This window comes from Astatotilapia calliptera, chromosome 16, assembly GCF_964374335.1.
Source record: "Astatotilapia calliptera chromosome 16, fAstCal68.1, whole genome shotgun sequence".
Taxonomy (NCBI): Eukaryota; Metazoa; Chordata; class Actinopteri; order Cichliformes; family Cichlidae; genus Astatotilapia; species Astatotilapia calliptera.
The window spans coordinates 5,325,047-5,347,836 of NC_137437.1; the positions used below are offsets into that span (position 1 = coordinate 5,325,047).

At 40.2% G+C, this 22,790-nt stretch overlaps 1 protein-coding gene across 5 annotated transcripts; it reads left to right on the plus strand.

Moving 5' to 3' along the window:
* The first annotated feature begins 844 nt into the window (after nucleotides 1-844).
* On the plus strand, nucleotides 845-22,146 carry LOC113007889 (interleukin-1 receptor type 2-like). Of its 5 annotated transcripts, none has more exons than XM_026144920.2 (9): nucleotides 845-1,006; nucleotides 16,578-16,655; nucleotides 17,049-17,301; nucleotides 17,819-18,011; nucleotides 18,418-18,586; nucleotides 20,254-20,316; nucleotides 20,495-20,627; nucleotides 20,731-20,885; nucleotides 21,830-22,146. In XM_026144920.2, exons 2-9 carry the CDS (start codon nucleotides 16,580-16,582, stop codon nucleotides 21,859-21,861), a joined length of 1,074 nt encoding a protein of 357 aa, XP_026000705.2. In that variant the 5' UTR covers nucleotides 845-1,006; nucleotides 16,578-16,579; the 3' UTR covers nucleotides 21,862-22,146. The 5 variants fall into 5 exon arrangements, with proteins under 5 accessions (XP_026000705.2, XP_026000707.2, XP_026000706.2 ...); XM_026144922.2 differs by lacking the exon at nucleotides 845-1,006 and adding an exon at nucleotides 1,710-1,979; XM_026144921.2 differs by lacking the exon at nucleotides 845-1,006 and adding an exon at nucleotides 6,216-6,362.
* The last annotated feature ends 644 nt before the right edge of the window (nucleotides 22,147-22,790 follow it).

Consider the following 22,790-nt stretch of genomic DNA (forward strand, 5'->3'; position numbering starts at 1 on the left):
TTTGACATTTTGATGCCTAGTATTTTTTTCATTGGCAGAAAAAGGCTTCCATAACGAGCCCTTGTGTACAGTGCAGGCAGTGTCCCTATTCCACAAATGTAAGAGTGCCTCATTTTCTACAGTGTGAATTTCCAGAGAATAAATGTGATTCATCTGCAGAGCACAAGCAGTTTTAAACAGTTCTGTGGTTCTGAGTACCACAGAGGCCTATAAAAACAAGGCCATGGAAACAGTCACCTAATTTTAAAACCACATCCTTGTTTGCCCTGTTTCACATACATCCAGTAAAGGGCAGATATAGACAATCAAACACCGCCACACCAACATCTAACTGCCTGACTGACTTTGTACTGTAACAGGGGAGAGCACACAGACACAGAGAGAAACACGCAGTCCACACAGAAAGTTCTCGATTCATCCTCTCCCCAGAAACAGGCTAAAAAAGCGCTCAAAGTGCAGCAGGACCATTAAAATCAAAGTTTAGCATAAGTTGAAACACATTTCACGGCTAAAGCTCGACGTTGTGTCAGGCTGACTCCCCGTGCAGCCACAAGAGGGCTCAGTGTGACCGTCATAACACGCAGAAATGTGGGAGACAGACGCACTCAGGCTGCTGGAACCACTTAACGTGACAGAAAACGGAAAAAAAAATCACACACAACAACAACAATTGCACTTAAAATAAAGATTGTTTTAACAAGAACTAAAAAGGTGCTCCACAGTAATTGGCGTGGAAGAGATCAGTGTATGTGTGAATCACCCGAACAGCACGCTCTCCTCCCAAAGATTGCCCAACATGTTAGGACATCATTTGGCTTTCAAAATATCTCCCAAAAAGGAAATTGCCACATGTGCTTAAGTCCTCACAGAAAGAGGAAGTATGAGCTGCGAAGGACACGTCTAAGATGAGATTTTTTTGTTTCCACCTTAAGATGTTTTTACAAGACTTTCACGTAAACTAAGGAGGCGGTTGCCTTGACAGAAGGACTGACATAACAGCAGTCTGGTGAGTTTCCTGTGTTAAACAATGGTATCTAACACCATAACATCAAAACCTCTGAACTCTAATCATCCATGATGCTTCTGCATGTGTGGCACTCAACACAGTCTCATTTCTAGATCAGTGTCATGTTGACCAAAACAGATTTGGTACGAAGTCCTGTCGGTGACGTAAGCGCCAGACAGACTTTAACACATTTTTTTCTGTTCCTTCAAGAGACAGATTCAAATGATTTTCCTACTTTTAATGCTTTTACGTACATGTGCCCAGATATTTTACAAAAGCATTGCTCACTGGAGCCTGAAGTAAACCAACAGAGGACTCAGAAATAAAGAAAAAACACGTGATATTTATTTAAGCTACTTTCTTCTCACAAGCACACGCCCACAAACACGCTCACAAATGCAGTTGGCATGCTCCCTCTTAACCGGTGTCATTTAAACATGGCAGACCAGCGGCTGGATAAAGGATGGGAGTACAATGGTCAGTGTTGGGGAGTAACGGAATACATGTACCGCCGTTACGTATTTAGAATACAGTTACTTTGTTGAAATAAATGGATTACACAGCAGAATTTTCCTGTTTCATATTGTGGCGGGTCAGGACTGTTTGGGTTTGGTTTGACAGCTATGTTCTGTTGTTTCAGGCGGCAGAGTTACGGTTGCCATGGTTACAGGGCGACACGCGCTCTCTCTGTGACTGTGTGTTTCCTGGGTGAGAGAGCGCCTTTTTGTTGTTGTTGTTGTGCTAAGCTAATAGGCAGAATGCTACAGGCATAGCCCTAAAGAATGTAGCCTTATGGGCAGTGTAGTCCGTGCTGCAGGGAGAATGGACTGCCATACCCGTTATGTGTCTGTGAGCGCGAGGAGGGAGAAAAAGGAGAGTGGAAAAGTAGTTATCGTAGCAGAAACGGGAGCGGGAAGCATGTAAATATAATAATAACCACTGCAGCCAAGAAGAGTGCCTGACGAGCCCAGTTGTAAGTAAGCTATTACGACTAGACTGTATGCTGTGTTCATGTTTTCCTCCGAAACAATAAGTTCCGTTGGAGTAGCCTTTCAACTCCTCTCTCTGTCTCTCGCTAGCAAACTTGACCCAGACAACAAAGTAAAGCTATTTTTCAGCTACGAGCCCAACACCAGAGGTCCCTTTACTATGGTTCGGACCCGCGGACCTTCAGTAACAGTAATAAATCACAGCAATAGTACATTCACGTAGTTGTAAAAAGCATGATAATATATTAAGTAATCCAAAGTATTCAGAATACGTTACTCTCATTGAGTGACGTAACGGAATACGTTACAGAATACATTTTGGGGCATGTATTCTGTAATCTGTAATGGAATACATTTTAAAAGTAACTTTCCCAACATTGCTGGTGGGATGTGGTGAAATCTTAAATTGTTTTAATGGCTCAGTGTGGGGAAAAGAATCATAAGTCACAATCATTTCTATTGAGAGCTCCAGTAGATTTTCTTAGTGTGCAGGCTGTAATCAACTGACCTGCTGCCCTCTGTGGATGTCCACAACTGCAAACTAACCTGTTTATCCTGCACTAACCTGTAGAGCAGGGGTGGGGAACTCCAGGCCTCGAGGACCGGTGTCCTGCAGGTTTTAGATGTGTCCTTGATCCACTTGGCACCGACACTGGCACTCGAGGCCCGGAGTTGCCTACCCCTGCTGTAGAGGATTGTCATGCAACCTTTAAATAACATAGTTCGTCTACTTCAGTTTGTTTTGCAGCACGTTTCACATATGAAAAAATATAATGTCTCATGTACAGACCCAATATCTGATTTAAAAACATTTGAAATTTCCAGTTTATGAAATATCACTTAGCAGCCCCTACCTTTACATCTAACCTCTCTCCTTCCTCTCCTCTCCTGTCCTGTCTTTCTTATCTTTCTCTATCTCTGAGTGACGTTAGCTCTCTTTCTTCTCTCTCCATCTGAAATACAACAGCTGAACCTTTAGCTAGACTGTGAGACAAACTGCACACAAACGGTTAAAAAGCGTTATTTCTTTTATAATCGCTCCTCTTCTGTAACGCTAGCTAGGCGCTGAGGTACTGATATTTATGTAAATGTAGTGAGTAAAAGCAAAAGGTTGCCAGAAAAAGAAATACTCAAGTAAAGTACAGATACCTGAAAATTGTAAATACAATATCACAAGTCACCAACAGTCTACACAGTGAGTAGGCAGAGAAAAAGGGAAAAAACCTTCAGGTTACTCACTTAAACAGAAAAGAGAACATTTGCTGCGTGAGCTCGGGATATGTCTCACTGCTGAATTGTAGCTTTGAACTGGTACACATTTCTCGCAGCACATCCTGTTTGAAAATGTGACATTTACTCAGGGATTGTACTCGATGTAGGGCTTGACTCATATCTTGACGAATGGCTGTGGCTCATGGGGATTCCTTTATCCACTGGGGAAGCCCGGGTGTGGCTTCACACCTCTGTATAATTGCTTTGGGCTTGACTCAAGAGACTTTAATTGAATTTCTGGAGGAATTTTTTTCCCCTTATCATTTGTTGCTTTGATGGACTACCTCATCTCAACTTTTTGAATGGGCTCTAGTTAGGACCCAGTATGTCCGGATTCTAGGTTATCTGAGTCAAGTGCCGAATACACAGATATGCTGAAGCATGTTTTAAGGATGCCTTCCTGTGGTTTGTGTGCTTTGACATTCACAAACACGTGGTTGCCTTATTAATGCTTTAATGCAGCGGTTCCCAAACTTCTTTTGCTGGGCCCCCCTTTGTTTTACATGAAAAATGTTCGCGCCCCCCACACGCACACGCATGCATGCACAAACACATCCTCCAACCACACACACCCATATTTTGCTCCATTGCGGTTTATTTCACACCTCAAACATTTAGTAAACAATTAAGCAAATACAAGTAAACTGCAATAAATAAACCACTAACTCTTTTATGCTACGTCCGCACCTACGCGGGTATTTTTGAAAACGCAGCTGTTTCATCCACACGTAAACGCCGTTTCGAATCAGCGAAAACTGAGATTTTCCTCCTTTTTTGCGTTTCCGTGTGGACGAGGAATACAGAGTTCGTCACGCAGCGTCAAAGGTATGTGCCTTTTTTCATGTCACGCTGTGCGCCACGTTATTGTTTACATGAGAGGAATTGCAGAATGGCAGATAGAGACAAAATACTGTTAATCTGACTATCTGCAGGTTTTACACGCTTACATATAAACACGCAGTTACTGTCCCTCCATTTACAAAGGCAGAGGCGTCACGGTGTAATTATTTTACGTGTAGTTTTTTTTTTCCTGTGTAATAATATTCAACATTGCTATCAATACATTTTTCAAAAAATGCCTCTCTGTGCAAAATGGGTTTAAAAACATAAACAGCTGTTTGTCTCTGATTTAGACAGGGGGTTGTTATTTGGGTGTTTTTTTAGTTTCTCTGAGCATCTTGGGATGAATCTGCTGGGACGTCTACTCCTTGGGAAGATTGGCAGTTGTCTTGAATGTTTTCCATTTCTGAATGATCTTTTCACTGCATAATGATGGACTTCATATTGTTTGGAAATGGCCTTATAACCCGTCTAATATTGACGGGCTGAAACAGTTGCTTCTCTGTGATCATTACTGATGTCTTTCCTCCTTTGCATTGTGTTGCACTCAGCATCAAGGCAATTAAACCTCTGCGATATTGATCTTGTCCGTTAAGTGGCAGAGGGGGGTGTTAATTAATTTCAGCTGCTTTGATGTTAAATTAAATACAGGTGCATTAGAGGGGCAACAGTGAAACAATGGCATCTTCCATAGAATACCAGAATTGGTTAGTTCACCAGTGATGCTCAGTGCTTTTCACAGATGAGAGCAGGATCACCCTCAGCACATATGACAGACACTAAAGTGTCTGGAGAAGCTGTGGAGAAGAAGGTTTTGCTTGCTGTAACATCATCCAGCATGACCGGTTTGGCGGTGGGTCAGTGATAATCTGGGACATATCCATGAAGGGATACACAGACCTTTAGAGGACAGGCAATGGCACCCTGACTGCCGTTAACATGCCGAGTCCAAGGGTCCCTCTCCACCTGCGTCTCAGCTTGAGTCCATTGATTCGTCTCTGCAAGTGTGTGAGCACAATCCTGAATCCAAGAGTTCCAAACAAACAGCCTGAGTATAAGGGTCTCTGTCTTAAATGCAGATACCTGCTGAGCCTTCTGTGGAGTTCCTACATTGTTCCTACCCCCAAGCCTACACCAGGGTCTCCTTTGTTGTCAGCATCAGCCTTCTTGTTGTCAACCACCTGCTGCGACATGTGATTGCTCCATCTCAGCTCCTGGGCTCCCATCCATCTTTCAGCGTATTTCTGTCTCAGTGATCGCTGGCTTCCACACAAGCCTCTAGAGGAGTCCCCTCTCCTCCTTCAACACAGTCTCTCACTGAACCTCCACTGCTGGCATGTTGTCCATCTGCCTGACGTGTCCCATCACCAATGCCTGTCACCACTCAAACCATTAGAGGGTTTCAGTCACTGGTCTCTCAGGCAGCCCACAGAGTTGCTTTATCTGCACGATTGGCCACCTGGCCGGCCGTACGAACCGCCATCTTCCCCATGCTTGCCTCAATGCCGAGCTGATCCCAGAACTGTGTCTTGTGTATTTGATTTTCTGGCTCCCTGCTTTTTCGCTTTTTGTTTGTAGTCCTGCTTTGGGGTCTCGTCCTCATTAAATCTGACAGTAAGGATATACAGTTTTTCTGCTTTCTGCTTCTTCTGGCTTAATCTTTTCAATTAGAACTATAATAGCGTGTATTTTCTTTTCCGCCAAAGTAAAATGAAGCGTTTTAAACATGCTTAGGGTGAATTTAGTTCTTCTGTTAATTCATTACATTATAGACATTTCTTTGAAAGCAAAGACTTTTTTTCTTTTGCGGAAAAAAACAACACAAAGATTTCACATTTCTTGCTGAAATCTTGCAACAGTTAAATATCCTGTGAATGAAAAGTGAGTTTTCAGTCATATTTAACAACAAATATAAATGTGCTTATGCTCTTGTAGACAATATGAGCAACTAAATATATTGTTTATATTTAACATCCGTGTTTATGTTATGGGCGTTTTTTCTGGTTAACAGTTAGTGAACCAGAATAAGTTATTTTTAGTTAACATAGCAGTGAGGGATTTGATTTCGGGAAGGTTTAGCTGATTTAACGCTGTGTTGAAATGCAAAGGAAGGAGAACAGAGAGCTGAGAGGTGCAATCCAAACACACTCTTCCTCCTCTGTGTCTGTGCGTCGTCCTGTGGAGGTGGAACAAAGCTGTTGAGTCACCGGCTGGGCAGCACGTTTGAGATTCCTCTCTGCATGCAAGGGTCAGAGGTGAGATTTCCTCTCTTAGGTCTGCCGTGTCGAGTAAACTGTCTCATCCTTCCTTCGCCTGTGTTGTGCCTCGGTGTCTCTTTTTCCTAGGTGAGTCAATATTTACCACTTACTTGTTCCTAAGCTGTTTATGTTCTTAATAATTTCTGACTTTTCTGGGGCAAACTCTGCCACTGAATGTGGCCTCGGTGCTCGAATTCTTAGAAATATGAGGTCTACCATTCGCCTGTTTACTTTTTCGAAAAAGTGCGTTTGTAATGTTTACCACAAAGGAGGCACACTTCCTTTCACACTATAGTAAAGATGCCCACTGCAGCCAACACAAATGTTTGATTTTTGAGCGATGGATAGATCTCATAGAGCAGGAATAGCAATACTGACACCTTTTTTCTTGTATAAAACTGACAGATGATGAGAAGAAAAAGGGACGATTTTCATGCCAAATCAAAAACCTCACATTAAAGGAGTGATTCATTTAGGTGCATTCTGGGTGGTTGTTCAGTGTGGGTTGTACTGTGCGGTTTTCTCGCAGTTTGTCATCTCCAAAGCTTATGTAGGAGTTCTTCCTGCATTACCGTGACTGAACTTTGTCAACATTTATAACAGGTTCCTGTAGCCACAGTGCTGTTTGTTTTGTGTGTTATCAGTACCCTGCACAAATATACCCAATGAAGGCTTTGATGACAGGAATGAGAGATTTGATTTAGGGAAGGTTTTTCTGATTTAATAATGTATTGAAATGCATATCGTCAAATCAGTTCAAGAGTTACACAGAGAGGCATTTGTTTGTCATGTTTGTCAGCTTCTGTCCTTCCCCTTTAGACCTTTCTACCTCCCTCGGGAGTTTGGACAGTTATTTATAACTGTTATTTGTTTTAATCCAAGAGCAAATGTAGATGGCTGCTGCAGATGTAACATATGCACAGTGGTTTGGCTAGAAAATAAGAAAAAGTTGTGTGGGACTTCAGTCATTTTTCTGTTGTGTTAAAACAGGTTATTGCCCCATGTTTACATCAACTGTACATTGACTCTCCTGCTAAGAAAGAGGACACTGGATTTATTCTTTAGCATTATAAATGATGCATATGGGGATTAGTCAATACACTTGGTTCAGCTCTATAAACAGCAGCTTAAACACCAAGCTTGAACTGTGAACAATCCACCTGCAGATGTATGAGAGGGTGTCTGGTTGGGATATTTTCATAAACAATAGCCTATGAATATTTCTGTGTTGAAAGAGCAGGGTGATGAGGGATAGGCTAGACTGATGCAGGAGGAAATTAAGCAAATTGTCAAATATTAGTATAAGGAGGAGAAAAGAGGAAATTGAAGCAGGCACAGCTTGCTTAAGGCAGGGACTGCAGGGAGTGTACACAGTGATTTGACAGCAAAGGGAAAAAAACAAAACACTTGTAGGCTTCAGCTTCTCATGTGGATACGCAGTATAATCCCTGAACAAAATCTTGTAATTCTGGAGCATTCATCTGCATTCCCAAGCCTGCAGTTTGTTCGAGTTTAATAATAATAATAATAATAATACATTTTATTTAAATAGCGCCTTTCAAAGCACCCAAGGACACTGTACAACAGATAAAAACTGGAAATATACACAATGATAAAAATAGAAGATAAAAGTTAAAACATACAGAAATTTAAGAATAGGCAATTTTAAACAGATGAGTTTTGAGGGTGGACTTAGGTGAGTGGCGGCCGGTGAGTAGCGGCAGCCAGTCGCGCCAGCGTTCACTCAACCGGAAGACCTGGCTCATTCACAGCTGTATGTTACTGCTGCTCTTAGAAACTGTGTTTACTTGGACATTTAGACCCTTCTACATTATGTTCTCTTGCATGTTTAAGGTAGATAGCTTAGAGGAAAAATAACAGAGCCACAATAGAAAAAAACGAGAGCAGCCTTCTCACTGAGGATTTCACCTCAAACCAAAAAGCACAAACAAATTACCATTTCACACTACCTGCAATATTGTTTCCACAATGTGAAAAAACACAGTCACACTATTCATGTTCTCAGGCTCGGCTGAAGGAAGGGTAACTCCCGTTGCTTTCCCTTTTTCAGAGCTAAATGAGTCATGTATTTTGATAACCTCCCACAAGCTCCATGTCTTAAACTTAAGCCATTAACCCTTGTTCAAGGATGGCACGGTTTCTGCAGGCTAGTTTTAGAAAACTATTCCATCACTATTTCTGAGACGTCTCCCTTTGCGCTCTTAAGGGCTGAAATGTCATTTATATTAGAAAATTCCCACATTGTTCGTCTCTTATCAGGCCAGCAGGGATGGTCATCCTCACATTTCCGGGAAGGCTTCCTCATACTGCATCTTTAATTTAAAACAGAATTTCTCAGACATGGTTAAAAATAACTTGGTTTAGCAAACATGAGAACAAGATTCAAAGTGTTCTTAAGGACAGCGTGTTTCCTTTCAGCTTGTGAAAATAGTCTGATCTGATGCTTAACAATCAAGAGGCGTGAGCATCCTGAATTAGAGTGCAGAAAATTCTCTGGGTGCAAATAAAAACCTAAATAATTAATAAATATAAAAATACAGATATTTGGTTAGGAAAGGCTATGCAAACCATGAAATTCAGGTGGCGCTTGAGAATGCAAACACTATTTATTGGATTTAAAAGCAGCAACAGAAGGTAGAAACTTGGAGGTGCAAGAACAGGCGCACAGATTCTCCTCCTCTGCATATTTTAACAAATCCACAACAACTATACAAAGGAAAATAATCCAAAAGTCTTAGGCGTTATTTGAGCACACTAGGCTGTGTGCTCAAAGATAAATAAGTCATCTTTATGACTGACCTACAGGGTGTGTCAGTCTTGTGAGCAAGTTGTTACTTTTATTGCTGGTTGATGCGATTCATTGAAGATCTGGGTTTCAATTCTCCATTGAAATCACATCCTCTTCCCCTTAAAATAAAAAAAAGTTTGTTGTTTTAGCTTAGCTAAGGACTTTTTCATCATTCTAGGAACATGGAAATGTTAAAAAGCTGACATTTGCCACGTTTCTCCAAAACATTTCTGTGCTGTTCAAACTATTCACAAGATGGGGTTAAATGAGGTTAAAGGCAAATTGGAGGAAGAGCAAACTGAAATTGAGTAAACATGAACATTTAAATGAGTTAAAATACTGCTTAGAATTTTTTTAAGGACAAACTTTAGCAACTTAATGTTGGTTTCGACTGATCAGTCAGTCAAAAAGATGAACCCTGAGCAGTGCTTGAGTATTGTGATATTTCCCTTCCTGAAGTCCAGAGTTTGTCTCCTACAGCTGCGAGCTGTTTGTTAACAGCAGTTGAAAGAACATTTTGTTGCTGTTGCACGTTTATCTGAATCACAACCGGAATCTGTATGTTTATGGTGACGCATACAAAGTTTGCAACCTCTGTTTAAAGCCAATCACTGCTGAGCTCACTGCTGTTTGTTTCCACATCATCCTTGATTTTAAATATTTGACTGCCCTACAGAAAGCACTTGTTGTTTCAGGCTCGTGCAGTTTTAAGCTGCTACACCAAACCTGCTGACAAACTAATTTAATTCCAACATAACATGGAATTGAAAGTAAAATCCTGAGCTACGCATGCACGTAAAGTGTCTGTCTTTTCCTGAGATGTTCGTGTTATCAGTACCTTGCACCTGTGACCGCTCTTCAGTGTATGTGGCAATCGCTGCCCTATAAACAGATGGACAAAGTTCACATGACTGAACAGATCTGTAGACCAAATGAACATTTAACCAAATGTAAACAGAAAACAGACGCTTGTTCCTCTCTGTCAGTTTGCTGTAGCGAAATTTAAACATTGCACAAATTTGGTCCGTTAGCGAGGCCCATTTCCCAACAGCTTCTGTAAGTTTTCTGCCATGCAAGCATTTTCAATAACACTGCTGTGGTTTACAACATACAGCTTGACTTTGTCCAATGAACGCAAACAGAAAAGGTCGTGCTGAAGATGATTAGCAGATTTTATAAACTGTAGATTATTGCTTTAAGATATCTTAAGATACGAAATGATTTCCAGCAGCCTTGCTCCTCTTGCGCCCTTCCCTAAAGTGGTTATCAACACTATGATAACGATATTCTCATCAGCCATTCACTCCTTCCACCATCTGTTCCCAGAAGCAGACATCTTTAGTGCTGCTTGCTCTGGAAAAACTGCATCACTTTCTTGTTTTGTGCCTTGACTGAAACTTAATCGGGGAGGTTTAGATTCAAAATGCTTTCTGATTAATTCATCCAAAACTTTTATTATTATTATTATTGTTATTATTGAACTCTAATGACATTATTCAGAATAGTCATTTATCTTATAGTGGGTCTTGGTACAACTGCTTAGTATTGGTGTTTTAGCTCCTGTCCCTTTAAGTCATTTTTGCTCTGATTGGCTACCCCTTGCAAACAAAAGGTCTGAACAGCAAGCGAGTGGATACACTGTGATCAAAGGCAGATTTGTGTGCCTCACGCTGGATTCATGGTCCTGTGTTAAATTGACTGAACGAGAATAGATCGAATTGAAGAGAAAACTTCACTATATAGCCTTTTGGCAGTGACAATACAAAGTAATGGAGGTGCACGATACACAAAAGTATAAATACTGTCATTGGCATCTGTGAAGGCTACATCATATGGGAGGTCTGCTGTGAACTGTGCATGGTGAAGCTAGCATGTCACAAGTCTGTCATAGCTGTGTGGCCCTTTGTAGATGGAGTGTGATCTCTGAATAACAGTCAAATAGCTCCCAGCGAATATTAAACAGTTATGAGCTATTATAGATGATCCCTTTCTACCTGATCTTGAAGATCTTAAAGTAGACCAAAGACTGAAAAAGAGTTTATCTCTACTTTTGTTTTACTGAGAACTATATTTAATGTGAGCTTCCACAGTTATTACAGAGTATTTATGAGGGGGAAAAAGCAAAATAAAGAGCATAAGGTGTCCGCTTGAAGTTTATTATTGACTGTAGCTGTAATAGTGCATAAACTGTAGATCTTGCAACACTGCCAATGACAAAAATGATAGAGAATTTCTCTTCCAAAAACCCAAATAGTGCTCAAAATAGGCAGATCTTGGCTGGGAAACCTGCTTCTTTCCTGCCAGGAAGCAATATTTTGAGCTGCACTGATTAGCCATTGTCTGCAGTTAAGGATGTTTCCAGTAATGTGTGAAAGTGGTACCAAGATAAGGTGCTGAAAAGTGTAATATTACACAACTATAAATCTATTTGGAGTTAAGGTGGTACACCACCATTTCACAAAGAGTGCATGTGTGGCTCTGAGTCATTCAAAAGTACAGTAAGAAAGAAAAAGTTAAGCGTCATCTGACTTTTGGTAAACATGAGCTCAGTCTGAATCCACTGCGCAGCCAACCTCTGGGATCCCTGACCTGCCCGCTGGTTTACACCTCCGGTGACTCACTCGTTTCTGTCTTCTTCAGCCTCATGTCTGCAGCGTGACCCGATGAACCAGTTCACTTCTTCCCACGCTCGCCCCTCTCTGCCTGAACTTGTCTAAATAGCTCAACTATGCACTGGAAGCAGACACAGATATTGGGTCTAAAATGAATTAAAATTCAGCTCTCCTTTTATACCTTGAAAATATTTTTTGTTTAAATCTAAAGACCACTTAGCCAACTTTATTTTAAGCCGTGCTTATTTTCCATTATTTGTTTTGCTTTTATGAACAAAAACTGAGTGAATATAAGCTTTAGATAGATGGAGCCTGCTTTTGCATGCCTGTTTCTCACAGTCAAAATGTTGTGAACCTTTTCTTCTTAGAAACGAGATTTCTTCAGAAGAGCTTCTGCTCAAAACAAACAACAACCACTTGAAAAGTGCACGTGTAATCGAGATCCTGTGTGGTTTGCATGCAGTGTAAAAAAACACAAGCCAACAATAAAAGCACTAATATTAGCCAAGTCTCGATACCAACCAATATTGCCTTTGACGGTTGGCCTGTGAACCCAGGATAACACTTATTGAAGGCACTGGCTTGTTTTTATCTGTGGTGTCACACTGCATACTGGTTACATTTTTCCCAGAAAGATGTGAAACATTTTGATGAAACAAAACTAAACAAACACCACTGTGTTAAGACACGTTCACAGCGTTCACTGGAGCCCTCTTTAACCACAAGCAATCTCCCATTCATTATAGTTTTCCCATCAGCAGTAGCTCTTCCTGTATCGTGATACACAGGTGAGAATTTTGAGGTTTCGATCATTTCCTTTCCTTCTTCCCACAGCAGCTGCACACATTTCGTTGCTACTGTGTTCTTCTAAAAGCCTTTGCTTGCCTTGGTGCAGATTGTCAAAACTTACCATACCGATTTGTGATATTATGTACCAATTTATTTCTTTTTACTTAAAATTGCAAACGACTCAAGATGTGCTGATAGATTCATTATCGGACCATCGCGAAACATCGGGTAGACAATGCAATGAAATCATGGTCATATACACTAAAAACAGTTTCTGCCCCAAAGCTGTTAAAGCATTATAAACGTTTTTAAATTACTACTGATGGGAGGGGGGGACAATATCATGAAAGCCGGGACTGGCACACACATTTGTTTAATATCTGTCATTTTTTTAAATTTATATTTCCTTTTATTTTTTTCTATATTTTATCACCTTTTCAACACAGGAAAGCACTGCACTTGTTTTGTGTGAAGTTTCCACACTATCTGCAGCTACAGACTCTGCGGGTGTGAAGTCACACAATGTTAGAAAAAAAATCTGTCATTAAATCTCATCTGAACGTGACCTCATACAGAGTATTACAGCTGCTGTTTCAACCAGTTCAAGCATGTATGCTAAACTACTATTCATACAGAGTTTCAGAAGATGGGTGGATGAAGTCGGTGGGGGTGAGGGGAATTTATGAAACAATTGAGATTTTATTTTAACTGCTTGTGTGCTGTTAATGACAGGTTTCTGTACCATATTTAGGAAAGCAATGTTTTGTTTTGTTTTTTCCTCTGGCGCTTTCCAACCACATCCATGCAAATAATTCAATAGGAAGTTAAAACCAGCAGTAACAGTCATTTTGGATCAAACATGAATGGATCTGTTAAGATGTTAATCACTCAGTAAATCAGCATGTTTGATTCAGATCCATGTAGAAAATGTACCGAGTAAGTCACTCCTTACTCAGTACACTCATGTCTGCCTTCTGCTTTAGTCGTGTACTTTAATTGTAACTGAACCTGATGACTGGACTCATGACTGGACTGATTGTGTAATACCAGTACTAGTTCAGTGAAAGGCTGGTAATATGTAATTCTAAGTTAAATGCCATTTTCTCTGGTCTTCTATTGGTTTTAATAATTGCCCAGACATATGCGTAAACCACACTGAACTGATGAGAAAACCATGCACATTTATGCAAACTCATGAACTGATGTCAGCCAGAAGAAACAAGGTGCTCAGGTGTGAAAAAACCCAGATGTTGCTTCTAACGGCACTTAAAGCTGGTACTGAATTCCTGGGAAGATTTTAAATTTTATTGCTTCTTTATTAGAAAATGTCATATGCTGGGCTTCAACTCAGATTCTCTGGAACTTTCAGTCACAGGAGCTGATTCAGGGAACTAAAAGGTCCCTTCAATCCACTGTTTTTACACATGGGAACTAAGTTACGGTTACTTTCACACAAAAGCTGGTGAAGCAAGACCATCCCTCTGGCTTGTTGGGAGGTGTGGGCGTGTTTATTTCTGCTTGAAAAAGTAACTGCTGGGACCGTAACATTTTACTTCTCTGATTCACTGCCGTGGTTGTAACAAGCACTGCACCTTCTTTACATTCGCCCTCGCTCTCACTCGACCACACCCTGCCCTTCTGTCTGTGTCCCTGTCGCCTCCAGAATGTTTTCATAGAGGTGGCCATACAGGGGTGACACACCATAAAACCAGAATTTCCAGTTTTAATATGCTGTCGGCAAATATAGTTTACTTGAAAAAGTATGACAAAGAGCAAAATGAATGTTCTGCCTGGTTAATTGTCGATATCAGCTGATATCACTAAGAATAGGTACATATCAAAACCAAATAAGATTTTAAAATCCATAATAATCTGTTTTGATTGATTGATTGATTGATTGGAAGTCTCAACCATTGTTTTAATGATTCTCAGCAGAGCCGAGCAGAAGCATCGGCTCTCCCAGAATGGAGTTATCCTTTAACCCTGGAGAAACCATGGGGTCAAATTTGACCCCATGGTTTCCCTAGTAAGCCAATGGGGTCGGCTCTGGCCCCATTGGTTCTCCAGGGTTAAGAGCAAACTTGGTCAGGAAAGACAAATAAATATTACAATCATATAAGAATTAGAATCATAAATATTAGATCAGGCAAGAGTGTGAACTGTTGCCTGTCTCTATGTTATGTTATGCCCTGAGATGCACCAGTGATCTGTCCAGGGATTTGCACCAGCTTGTCTGCAACCTTATTACATTATTACCAACATAGGGCAGTCTTGCCCGGAGGCACTAAGGTGGGGCAGCAAATTTTGGGGGTTGCCCAGCGACCCCCTTGGTGGCACCCCTGCCCTGTACAGGCCCACATTTTGCACCTTTTGAAGACAAACTCTGGTTTATCTGCTTGTAAACACAGTCCCTGCTTACATGTTGTTTAAAACTAGATCAAATGTTCAGTGCCAAACACAACGGGCTAAACAGCCGCAATCTGTCGAGGTTACCAGGTTACCTCACTATGTGTAAACAACCACATTAAAACTACGGACGCATGCAGTTAAATCAAATCGGTCTCAGCGCGCACTTTTTTACTACAAGCCACATTCACATTCATATTCGTACAACACTTTAACAGTCATAATCACACTCGCACTCATCACGGTGGATGCGATAGGAGCAATTGTGGGTTTCAGTAAACCAATGACCATATTAAAGTGGGATTTGTTATTTGTTATTTTATTTAGTTCAAATTGTGGTGCTTTTATTTTGAAGGTCAAGCTTGCCTGCGTAAACAATCATTACGCTGCATGTGTGTGTAAGTGGGCGTAGGCTACCGATGTGCCAAAAAGTGATCGTCTGCCAAAAACTGATTTCTGGCATTTGCCAAAAAGTAATTACAAGTATTTAAACTGCCATGAATAAACTTTTGGCCTTTAAACAGCGAAGCATATCAAATGTATCCCTCAATAATATAAAATAAGTCATCTTGAGCCACAAAACAACATTGGTATCACAAGCTAGAAGCCGCAGTCAGTTTTTGACAAAGTGACTAAGAGGATAGCAGAAATTGCAACTATATAACAATAGTTCCATAAAGATATTTTTAGTGGCCAAAAGGGGACTGGATTGGTTTTAATGTTGGTACAATAACGCAGAGTAATAAAGATACTTAAAAAACAGGTCATTTTAAAATTTTATATATAACCCCGTAAACCCTGTTCACTAAAATCTACTTACCAATATAAGTAAAGACATTACACATCAAAACAAACAAACAAAAAAACACACACACGGCAACACTGGAAATCAGTTTTTGGCAAACGATCACTTTTGTGCTCGTTAAAAAGTTTGGGCAACCAAACTGTTCTAGAAGTGGATAATTGTAAAGAAACCTCGGAAGAATGGCGACTATCTTTGTTTATCTTAGTAAACTTTATTTTATGTGTTTTTGGCGAATTAATGGAGGCTTGGGTTGTGCATTTACTTAGTCCCACTTGACACTTTACTGTCTGGGGGTATGATTTGCATAGCAACAAATCTGATGTTGTCCGACACTCATACAAATTCACCAGTTTTAATTCAGTTCCTCCTGAGGGGTTAATACATTCCATGCAAAAATGTAGAGGCTGGCCAAGGGAGCAACACTTAACACTGGACTGTTATCAGGAATTCTGGGTCTGCTTCCAGTCATAAAGCATTACGCAGCATTTTGGCTTACACACGCAGCTCCTCAAATACCAGAGCGCTAGTCATTCACGATCAAGAGAAGGAGCTAGATGGCGTGAGAAAGGAGAAGTGAGCAGGAGAGAGAAAATATCAGGCAGTGTACAGTTAGCTCTTTCAGTTTCTCTGGTTTTTGCTGGATTTTAAAGGCTCTTGGGCTTTTCACATTCTCTGGATGTAATTTAAAGACGCAGGAAGACCTGGCACTAGGTCAGCTGATTTCCATTTCAGGTTTTTGCTGTGACTCTTAGCATGTTCACTTCTAAATGTTCTGTATCTTTGTTTTTCAGCCATGGGTTCAAGTTCAACACTGGCAAGCCTTGTGTTTTTCCTTGGTTTGTGTGGAATCTGTAGCGGATTTGAACAGGGTGAGCTGAGTAACACTGCTTCACACACACACACACACACACACACTGAACACACTGAACACATTAACAAATTTTTAAATGTTTCTGTAAATTTATCATATGTCATGTTTTTGCCAAGCTGCAGTTTGAGCCACTAGCATGATCTGAAGTATTTTATTGCCCTCTTGTGGCCAGGGATAGAATTACAACAACACTGATTTTTAACTCTGCTTGGGAAAGTTCAAGTAAAAATACATGGAGCAGGAAATATGTCACATCTCAGTTCAGTTCAGTTCAATTCAATTAATTTCAAACAAATAACAACATTATATTTGACTTTGAAATGTTTGATTTCTCAGCAATAAAAGGTTAAATAACTATTTTCTCTATTCCACACTTACATGTATGTTGCAGAGAACTGTACTGACTACAAACTCCAGTTTGAGAGGGTTTTCTCTGTTCCTGGAGATGTGGCTATGCTGAGAAGCACACTGGTGTCCTCAGACGTCTTTGATTTCAAAACTGTCCCGTACAACATCACGTGGTACAACTCGGTGTCAGGCCAAGAAATCAGCAGTCAGACTGGTCACATCCTGGTGCACGAGGAGACTCTGTGGATTCTCAATGTAACCATGAATGACAGTGGGGATTATGTGACCATACTGAGGTAGGAAGCACTAGTAGAAGTAGAAATATTAGAAATGAGTAGAACACAGTATTAATTTACACCTTACACAACTCATCGAACTGCCTCCATGATCTATCAGTAATCACAGTGAACACAGAGTGGTTTATGGCTTTTACTGTATTGGAAATTATAATAGGAGAATGACGAAACCGCCCAGATCTCAGTACTTTCAAACACTTTTATTCCGATTGCCGTTCACACACGGGCTGCAGCTTTGCAGCTTGCAGCCACACACTCCAACAACAACAACCGGATTCCGCTCAGGTGTGTCCGCCTCCCGTGCAGCGGCACTGCTGCAATATTATCTATCCCCAACACAGAATTAGATTTAGATTTTCAAAATCTAAGATCAAGATCCCTTACAATTCCAACAAATTTAATATTAATATTGTTTGATTTTTGACTGTGGAGAAGGTCAAACAATGACCATCACTGCCAGGGCGAGTGTGCCCAATTATCTATTCATTTATAATATTTCTGCTTAATTTCCCAACAGGACTCCTTCCCACTGCTACAGGCAGGCCAGCCGACTGATGGTGGATGAAAGACCTACAGGAGAATGTGGAAGGCCGAGGAAAGCTTATCAGCCACTTACAAAAGGAGTCACTGACAATCTGAGCTGCCCTCTGAAGAACGAAATGAATAAGCTGAACAGCTACAACATCTCTTCCTCCATCAAGTGGTACAGAGTGAGTTCTCCAGAATTGTTGTTGAGTGCTGCATGAAACCTAATGGTTTTAATGGAGAGACTGCACAGTAGCTGCAGCCTCAACTATTTACTACCACTATTCCAACTTCTATCAATACCAGGAATGTATTGAAACTCTGGGGAGATACGAGTGTTTAAAAATTGCAATTTGACTGACAGCAGATCCCAGTCTCGGTGTGTTTGTGTGCGTGCCCTTTAATTTTGTGGAAGGGAAACAAACAGTTTAATAATATTAAAAATCATGGAACTCTTTAAATGTCTATCTGAACAGATTAGGAGCATCAAAACTATCCCAGTGGCTGTAAACTGTTCTCCAATTTAAATAGTTAACATTTTTCTTCATGCATTGTTAATTTGAAAAAAGACTTATGCGTTTCTCCCTCTAGGGTTGTGACCCCATAGAGGACGGAACAGGCAGCTATGAGTACTGGGGCACCAGACTGAAAATTACCAGTGTGGACCTTCAACACAAAGGCACCTATACCTGTACTCTGACATTCACCCTGGGTGGCATCAAAGGATCTGTGTCAGAGACTATTAGCGCAGAGGTCAAAGGTGAGATTGTAGATTAAGAGAAACACTGAAATGAAGTGAGGGGGCTATGAAGTGGATGAAGTGTGGAAGGGCAGTTGGTCCAGATGACATACTTTTGTATGCTAGGAGAGGAACTTTGGCTCTGAATGACGTAGTCAGGAATGGTGAAGAAGTATGTGAGGGAGGCCATGTATGAGGACAACGAGACAGTGGTGCGGGGCGCATTCGAAGTGATAGAAGGTGTTTAAGGTGGGGGTGGGACCAGGGATTGACCATGCTGTTTGCGATAGTGATGGACAGGCTGAAGATGAGGTCAGACAGGATTATGATGATGTGAATTATGATGTTTGCAGACCTGTAGTGAGAGCAGGGAGCAGGTGGAAGACAACCTAGAGCAATGGAAGTATTGACTGGAGGGAAGATAATGATAATGGCGGTTTGGAGATGGTGGCAATGATAAAGAGACAGGAGGCCGAGCTGGGGGATTTGAAGATCTATATAGGTTTATACTGGGTGTGACAAAAATGATTAAGATTAGCATTGAACATATCAGAGAGGCGGCTAATGTTAACAGTTTGGAGATAAATGTAAAGAGGAAAGGCTGGGATGGTTTGGACGCATGCAGAGGAGGGAAAGGGGCTATGTTAGACATATAATGCTGAGGATGAGCATCCAGGCAGGAGGAAAAGAGGTAGAACACAGAGAAGATTCATGGATGTAGTGAAGGAGGGCATGTGGAGGGTGGGTGTGATAGAAAGGGGCAATAGGGATAGGGCGAGATAGAGGCAGATGATCTGCTGTGGCGCCCCATGAAGGGAGCAGCTGAAAAAAGAGGAAGAAGACAACAGTGATTTTTTTTTTTTTGTCCATATGTAAAGATGAATTATAAAATAACAGTGATGATACAATAAGTAACTGTATAGATGTGCACAATGCTCTTCAGTCATAAAGCTGGTATTTCCGAGCACTCAACTTGGTTTTCATTTACTTGGGTTTGACTGTGTCATAATTATCCCCCGCTAAGCCTCATGTAGCTTATAGGTTAGCACCTAGATACCTCAAATTATGATTCACAGATTCACTTAGTGAAAATTGTTATGTTATATCTTGAACAAGCATGTGGCACAAGACGGGGAAATACAAAACAAAAACTGTGTTTGCCTTGGGCTACACAAGATAAAGACCTCGTCAGGAGCCCCCACACAGCTGAGAAGGGCAGCTGTGTCTTTGTTCTGTTATTCAAGCAAGGTTTATGTTTGACTGCTAACTGACCGTGATATCCACTTCAGTTAGTCAGGCATATACAGTAACGCCCTCAAACACAAACAAAACAGAACAGAACAGCTCCCAAACACTTGCAAGCGAGCTGAGGTATCGTGACTTCTATACTGAGCGCAGTTGAAAGGACAGAATCACGGTTGCCCAACACATCCCAGCCCAAAGGCCTCAAAGACTATCTTGACACTACTGTACGTTGACAAAAATCCGGTGAAAAAAGCATAATCGCTTCATTTTAACAATAAAAATAATAACAGAAAAAGAAACATCAGTTGTGTTAGTAATAATGGTTTCTTAGGTTTGCTTACTGTAAAACTGCGAAAGAGAAATATGATTCAATTTCCATTATATCTTTGTGATTATTCAACCTCTACTGTAAGCTACACAGTATTTGATGTTCTCTGTTTCAGGGGATTACTCTTTGGTTCCACAAGTGCATGAACCCTCCAATGATGTAATCAAAGCACAGAGCGGTAAGTCCTCTAAGATCTTCTGAGAAATGTGGTGTTCTGTTGATTTCATATTTATGTATCTCAGGCTTCATTTAGGCCAACATATTGGGTTGAAAGTCACAGACTTCTGCAGGGAGAGTAAATGCTAAATATACAGTTTCATGTTTATACTGAGTCACTGTTTTGCGCATGTTTTCAGGGTACAACTTCAGTAAAAGGTGCCTGGTGTTTGTGCCGGGTGTTGGGAAGCCTATCGTTGATATTTATTGGTTGGACAAAGATGGATTCTTTGAGACTAACACCTCTCACCGTGTACACATGTTAGAACAGCGGTCAGTACCTTAAATCTCCATCAATTTGTTTTATTTGCTTACTTTTGAGAACGTTGAGACTTTTGGGAATTTTAGGACGATCTCATCTCATTGTCTTCAACAGTTTGCTGCCCCAAGATAGCTCCAGTAAAGGTGCGTGGTTAGAGACCTGGCTGATATTTTCTGAGCTGAAGGAGGAGGACTTCAACATAAACTACACCTGCCATGTGTACAGTGACAGGGGCTTTCCTGAAAGATATTTCAGTCTGCAACCAGCAGGTAAAAACGTATCTCACCTAATGTTGCTTACTAACCTTGAGGACTAGTGTATGTTCTCCCAATCAGTTAATCAAGTAATCTTTTCTCTAAAATATGAAAAAGAAAGAAGTCAAACTGACTGGTCAGTAGGTGGTGATTTCTCTTATACCAAACAGAGCTTCAGAGCAGCTTAGGACTGCAGTGCAAGTTACCATGGCGATGTACTCCAGTAAGAAGCGAACCTTCGTAACAGTGAAAAACCTGGATTTGAGCTTAGTGAAGTTACCTCACTAAACTCAAACCATGCTTTGTGTAACAGTCCTCAAAGTGTGAACGAGCACAATGTAAAAAAAACTTTTTGAATAACATCCAGTCAGTGAAAAAATTATTAACATTTAATCCACCAAAGCATTTCTATTAACTTCTTTTATTCATGTTGACTAGTTTTATATTATTTCACATGGGATAACTTTATTACCATGACAACAGATGTTCAAGGTAAATAAACTCCCAGTCAGACTAATCACAGGTCTCAGCACAACGAACTTTTAACTACAAAATATTAAAGAAGTCTATATCCAAAACATTATCTGTAGAAGATATTTATAAACTGTTACAAAGAGTTATGATTATTGTTTAAGCTTTTTATTTATTTAGTTTATTTCATCACTGCAGTCGGCACGCTTTGAAAGGACCAACCTGAATTGGACTGCAAGTCTTTGTTCAAAGTGATAATAAGACAGGAAAAATGTTAGCATAATTTAAACATCTATTTAATATCAATAATTACACCAGATGCAACATTTTCATTAAGGGAATTGTGCCAGCTTTGAATGATCTTTTTTATGAAACTGAAAAATAAAATAAACTAAAGGGAAAACTGTTGTAAAGTAAATCAAATGTTACATTTTTAAGGTTCACTCGCTTTTTTGACATTTAATTCTCTTGGTTGTTCATCTCCCCAGATTCAAACATCACCGTTGTAACTGGTGCCTGACTGTAACGCACAGTAACCAAACTGATGCATCAGCAAAGTACTCCATCTTTATCAGGTTTGCCTGTAAAATCCACTTATAATGGCTGCTAATCAGCAAATGAATAATTTTATGTTAATTATTGAGGTTGTAGTTTGCAGTGGGGATTTACTGGAATGAATTAACCAAATATAAACAATGTTTTCTTTGTAACGTGGGAAAAATGTAATAGAGCTGTTGTGTTGTACTGCACAAGATATTACTACTGCAATCAGTGTCCACTGTATATACACATATATATATATATATATATATATATATATATATATATATATATATATATATATATATATATATATATATATATATATATATATATATATATATATATATATATATATATATATATATATATATATATATGCATGCAATAAATATTCTGAGCATGTTGTTCAGTAGACGAGTGTTGTGTTAATTTACAAACCTTTATATCTACACATTTAAACGGCAAACCTAGCTATCCTAAAAGAAAGTGGTTTGAGAAAATCTTCAAGGTGACCTGAATGTTTGACTTAGTGCAATGTACCAGTCATGATGTTTTGTTGCTATAAGTTAAGGTTTTCATAGGTGGTAGTGAGACAATCTTTCTTATATGTGTAGTCACACCTGAAAAGGAATTGATATTACAGGGCCATCGTTACATGTGTTATGAAAATTATCACTGAACACTTGGACATTTGCTGGGTTAATGAAGTCCACTGAGCAGGTTGGGGAGGAGAGGATGTTGTCTAAGCTAACATCCATCATGGACAGCCCCTCCCACCCCCTGCATGAGACTGTACGAGCACTGAGCAGCTCGTTCGACAGTAGACGTTTACACCCACGGTGTAGGAAGGAGCGCTACCAACAGGTCATTCTTACCAACAGCTGTCAGACTCTGTAACACAGTTTA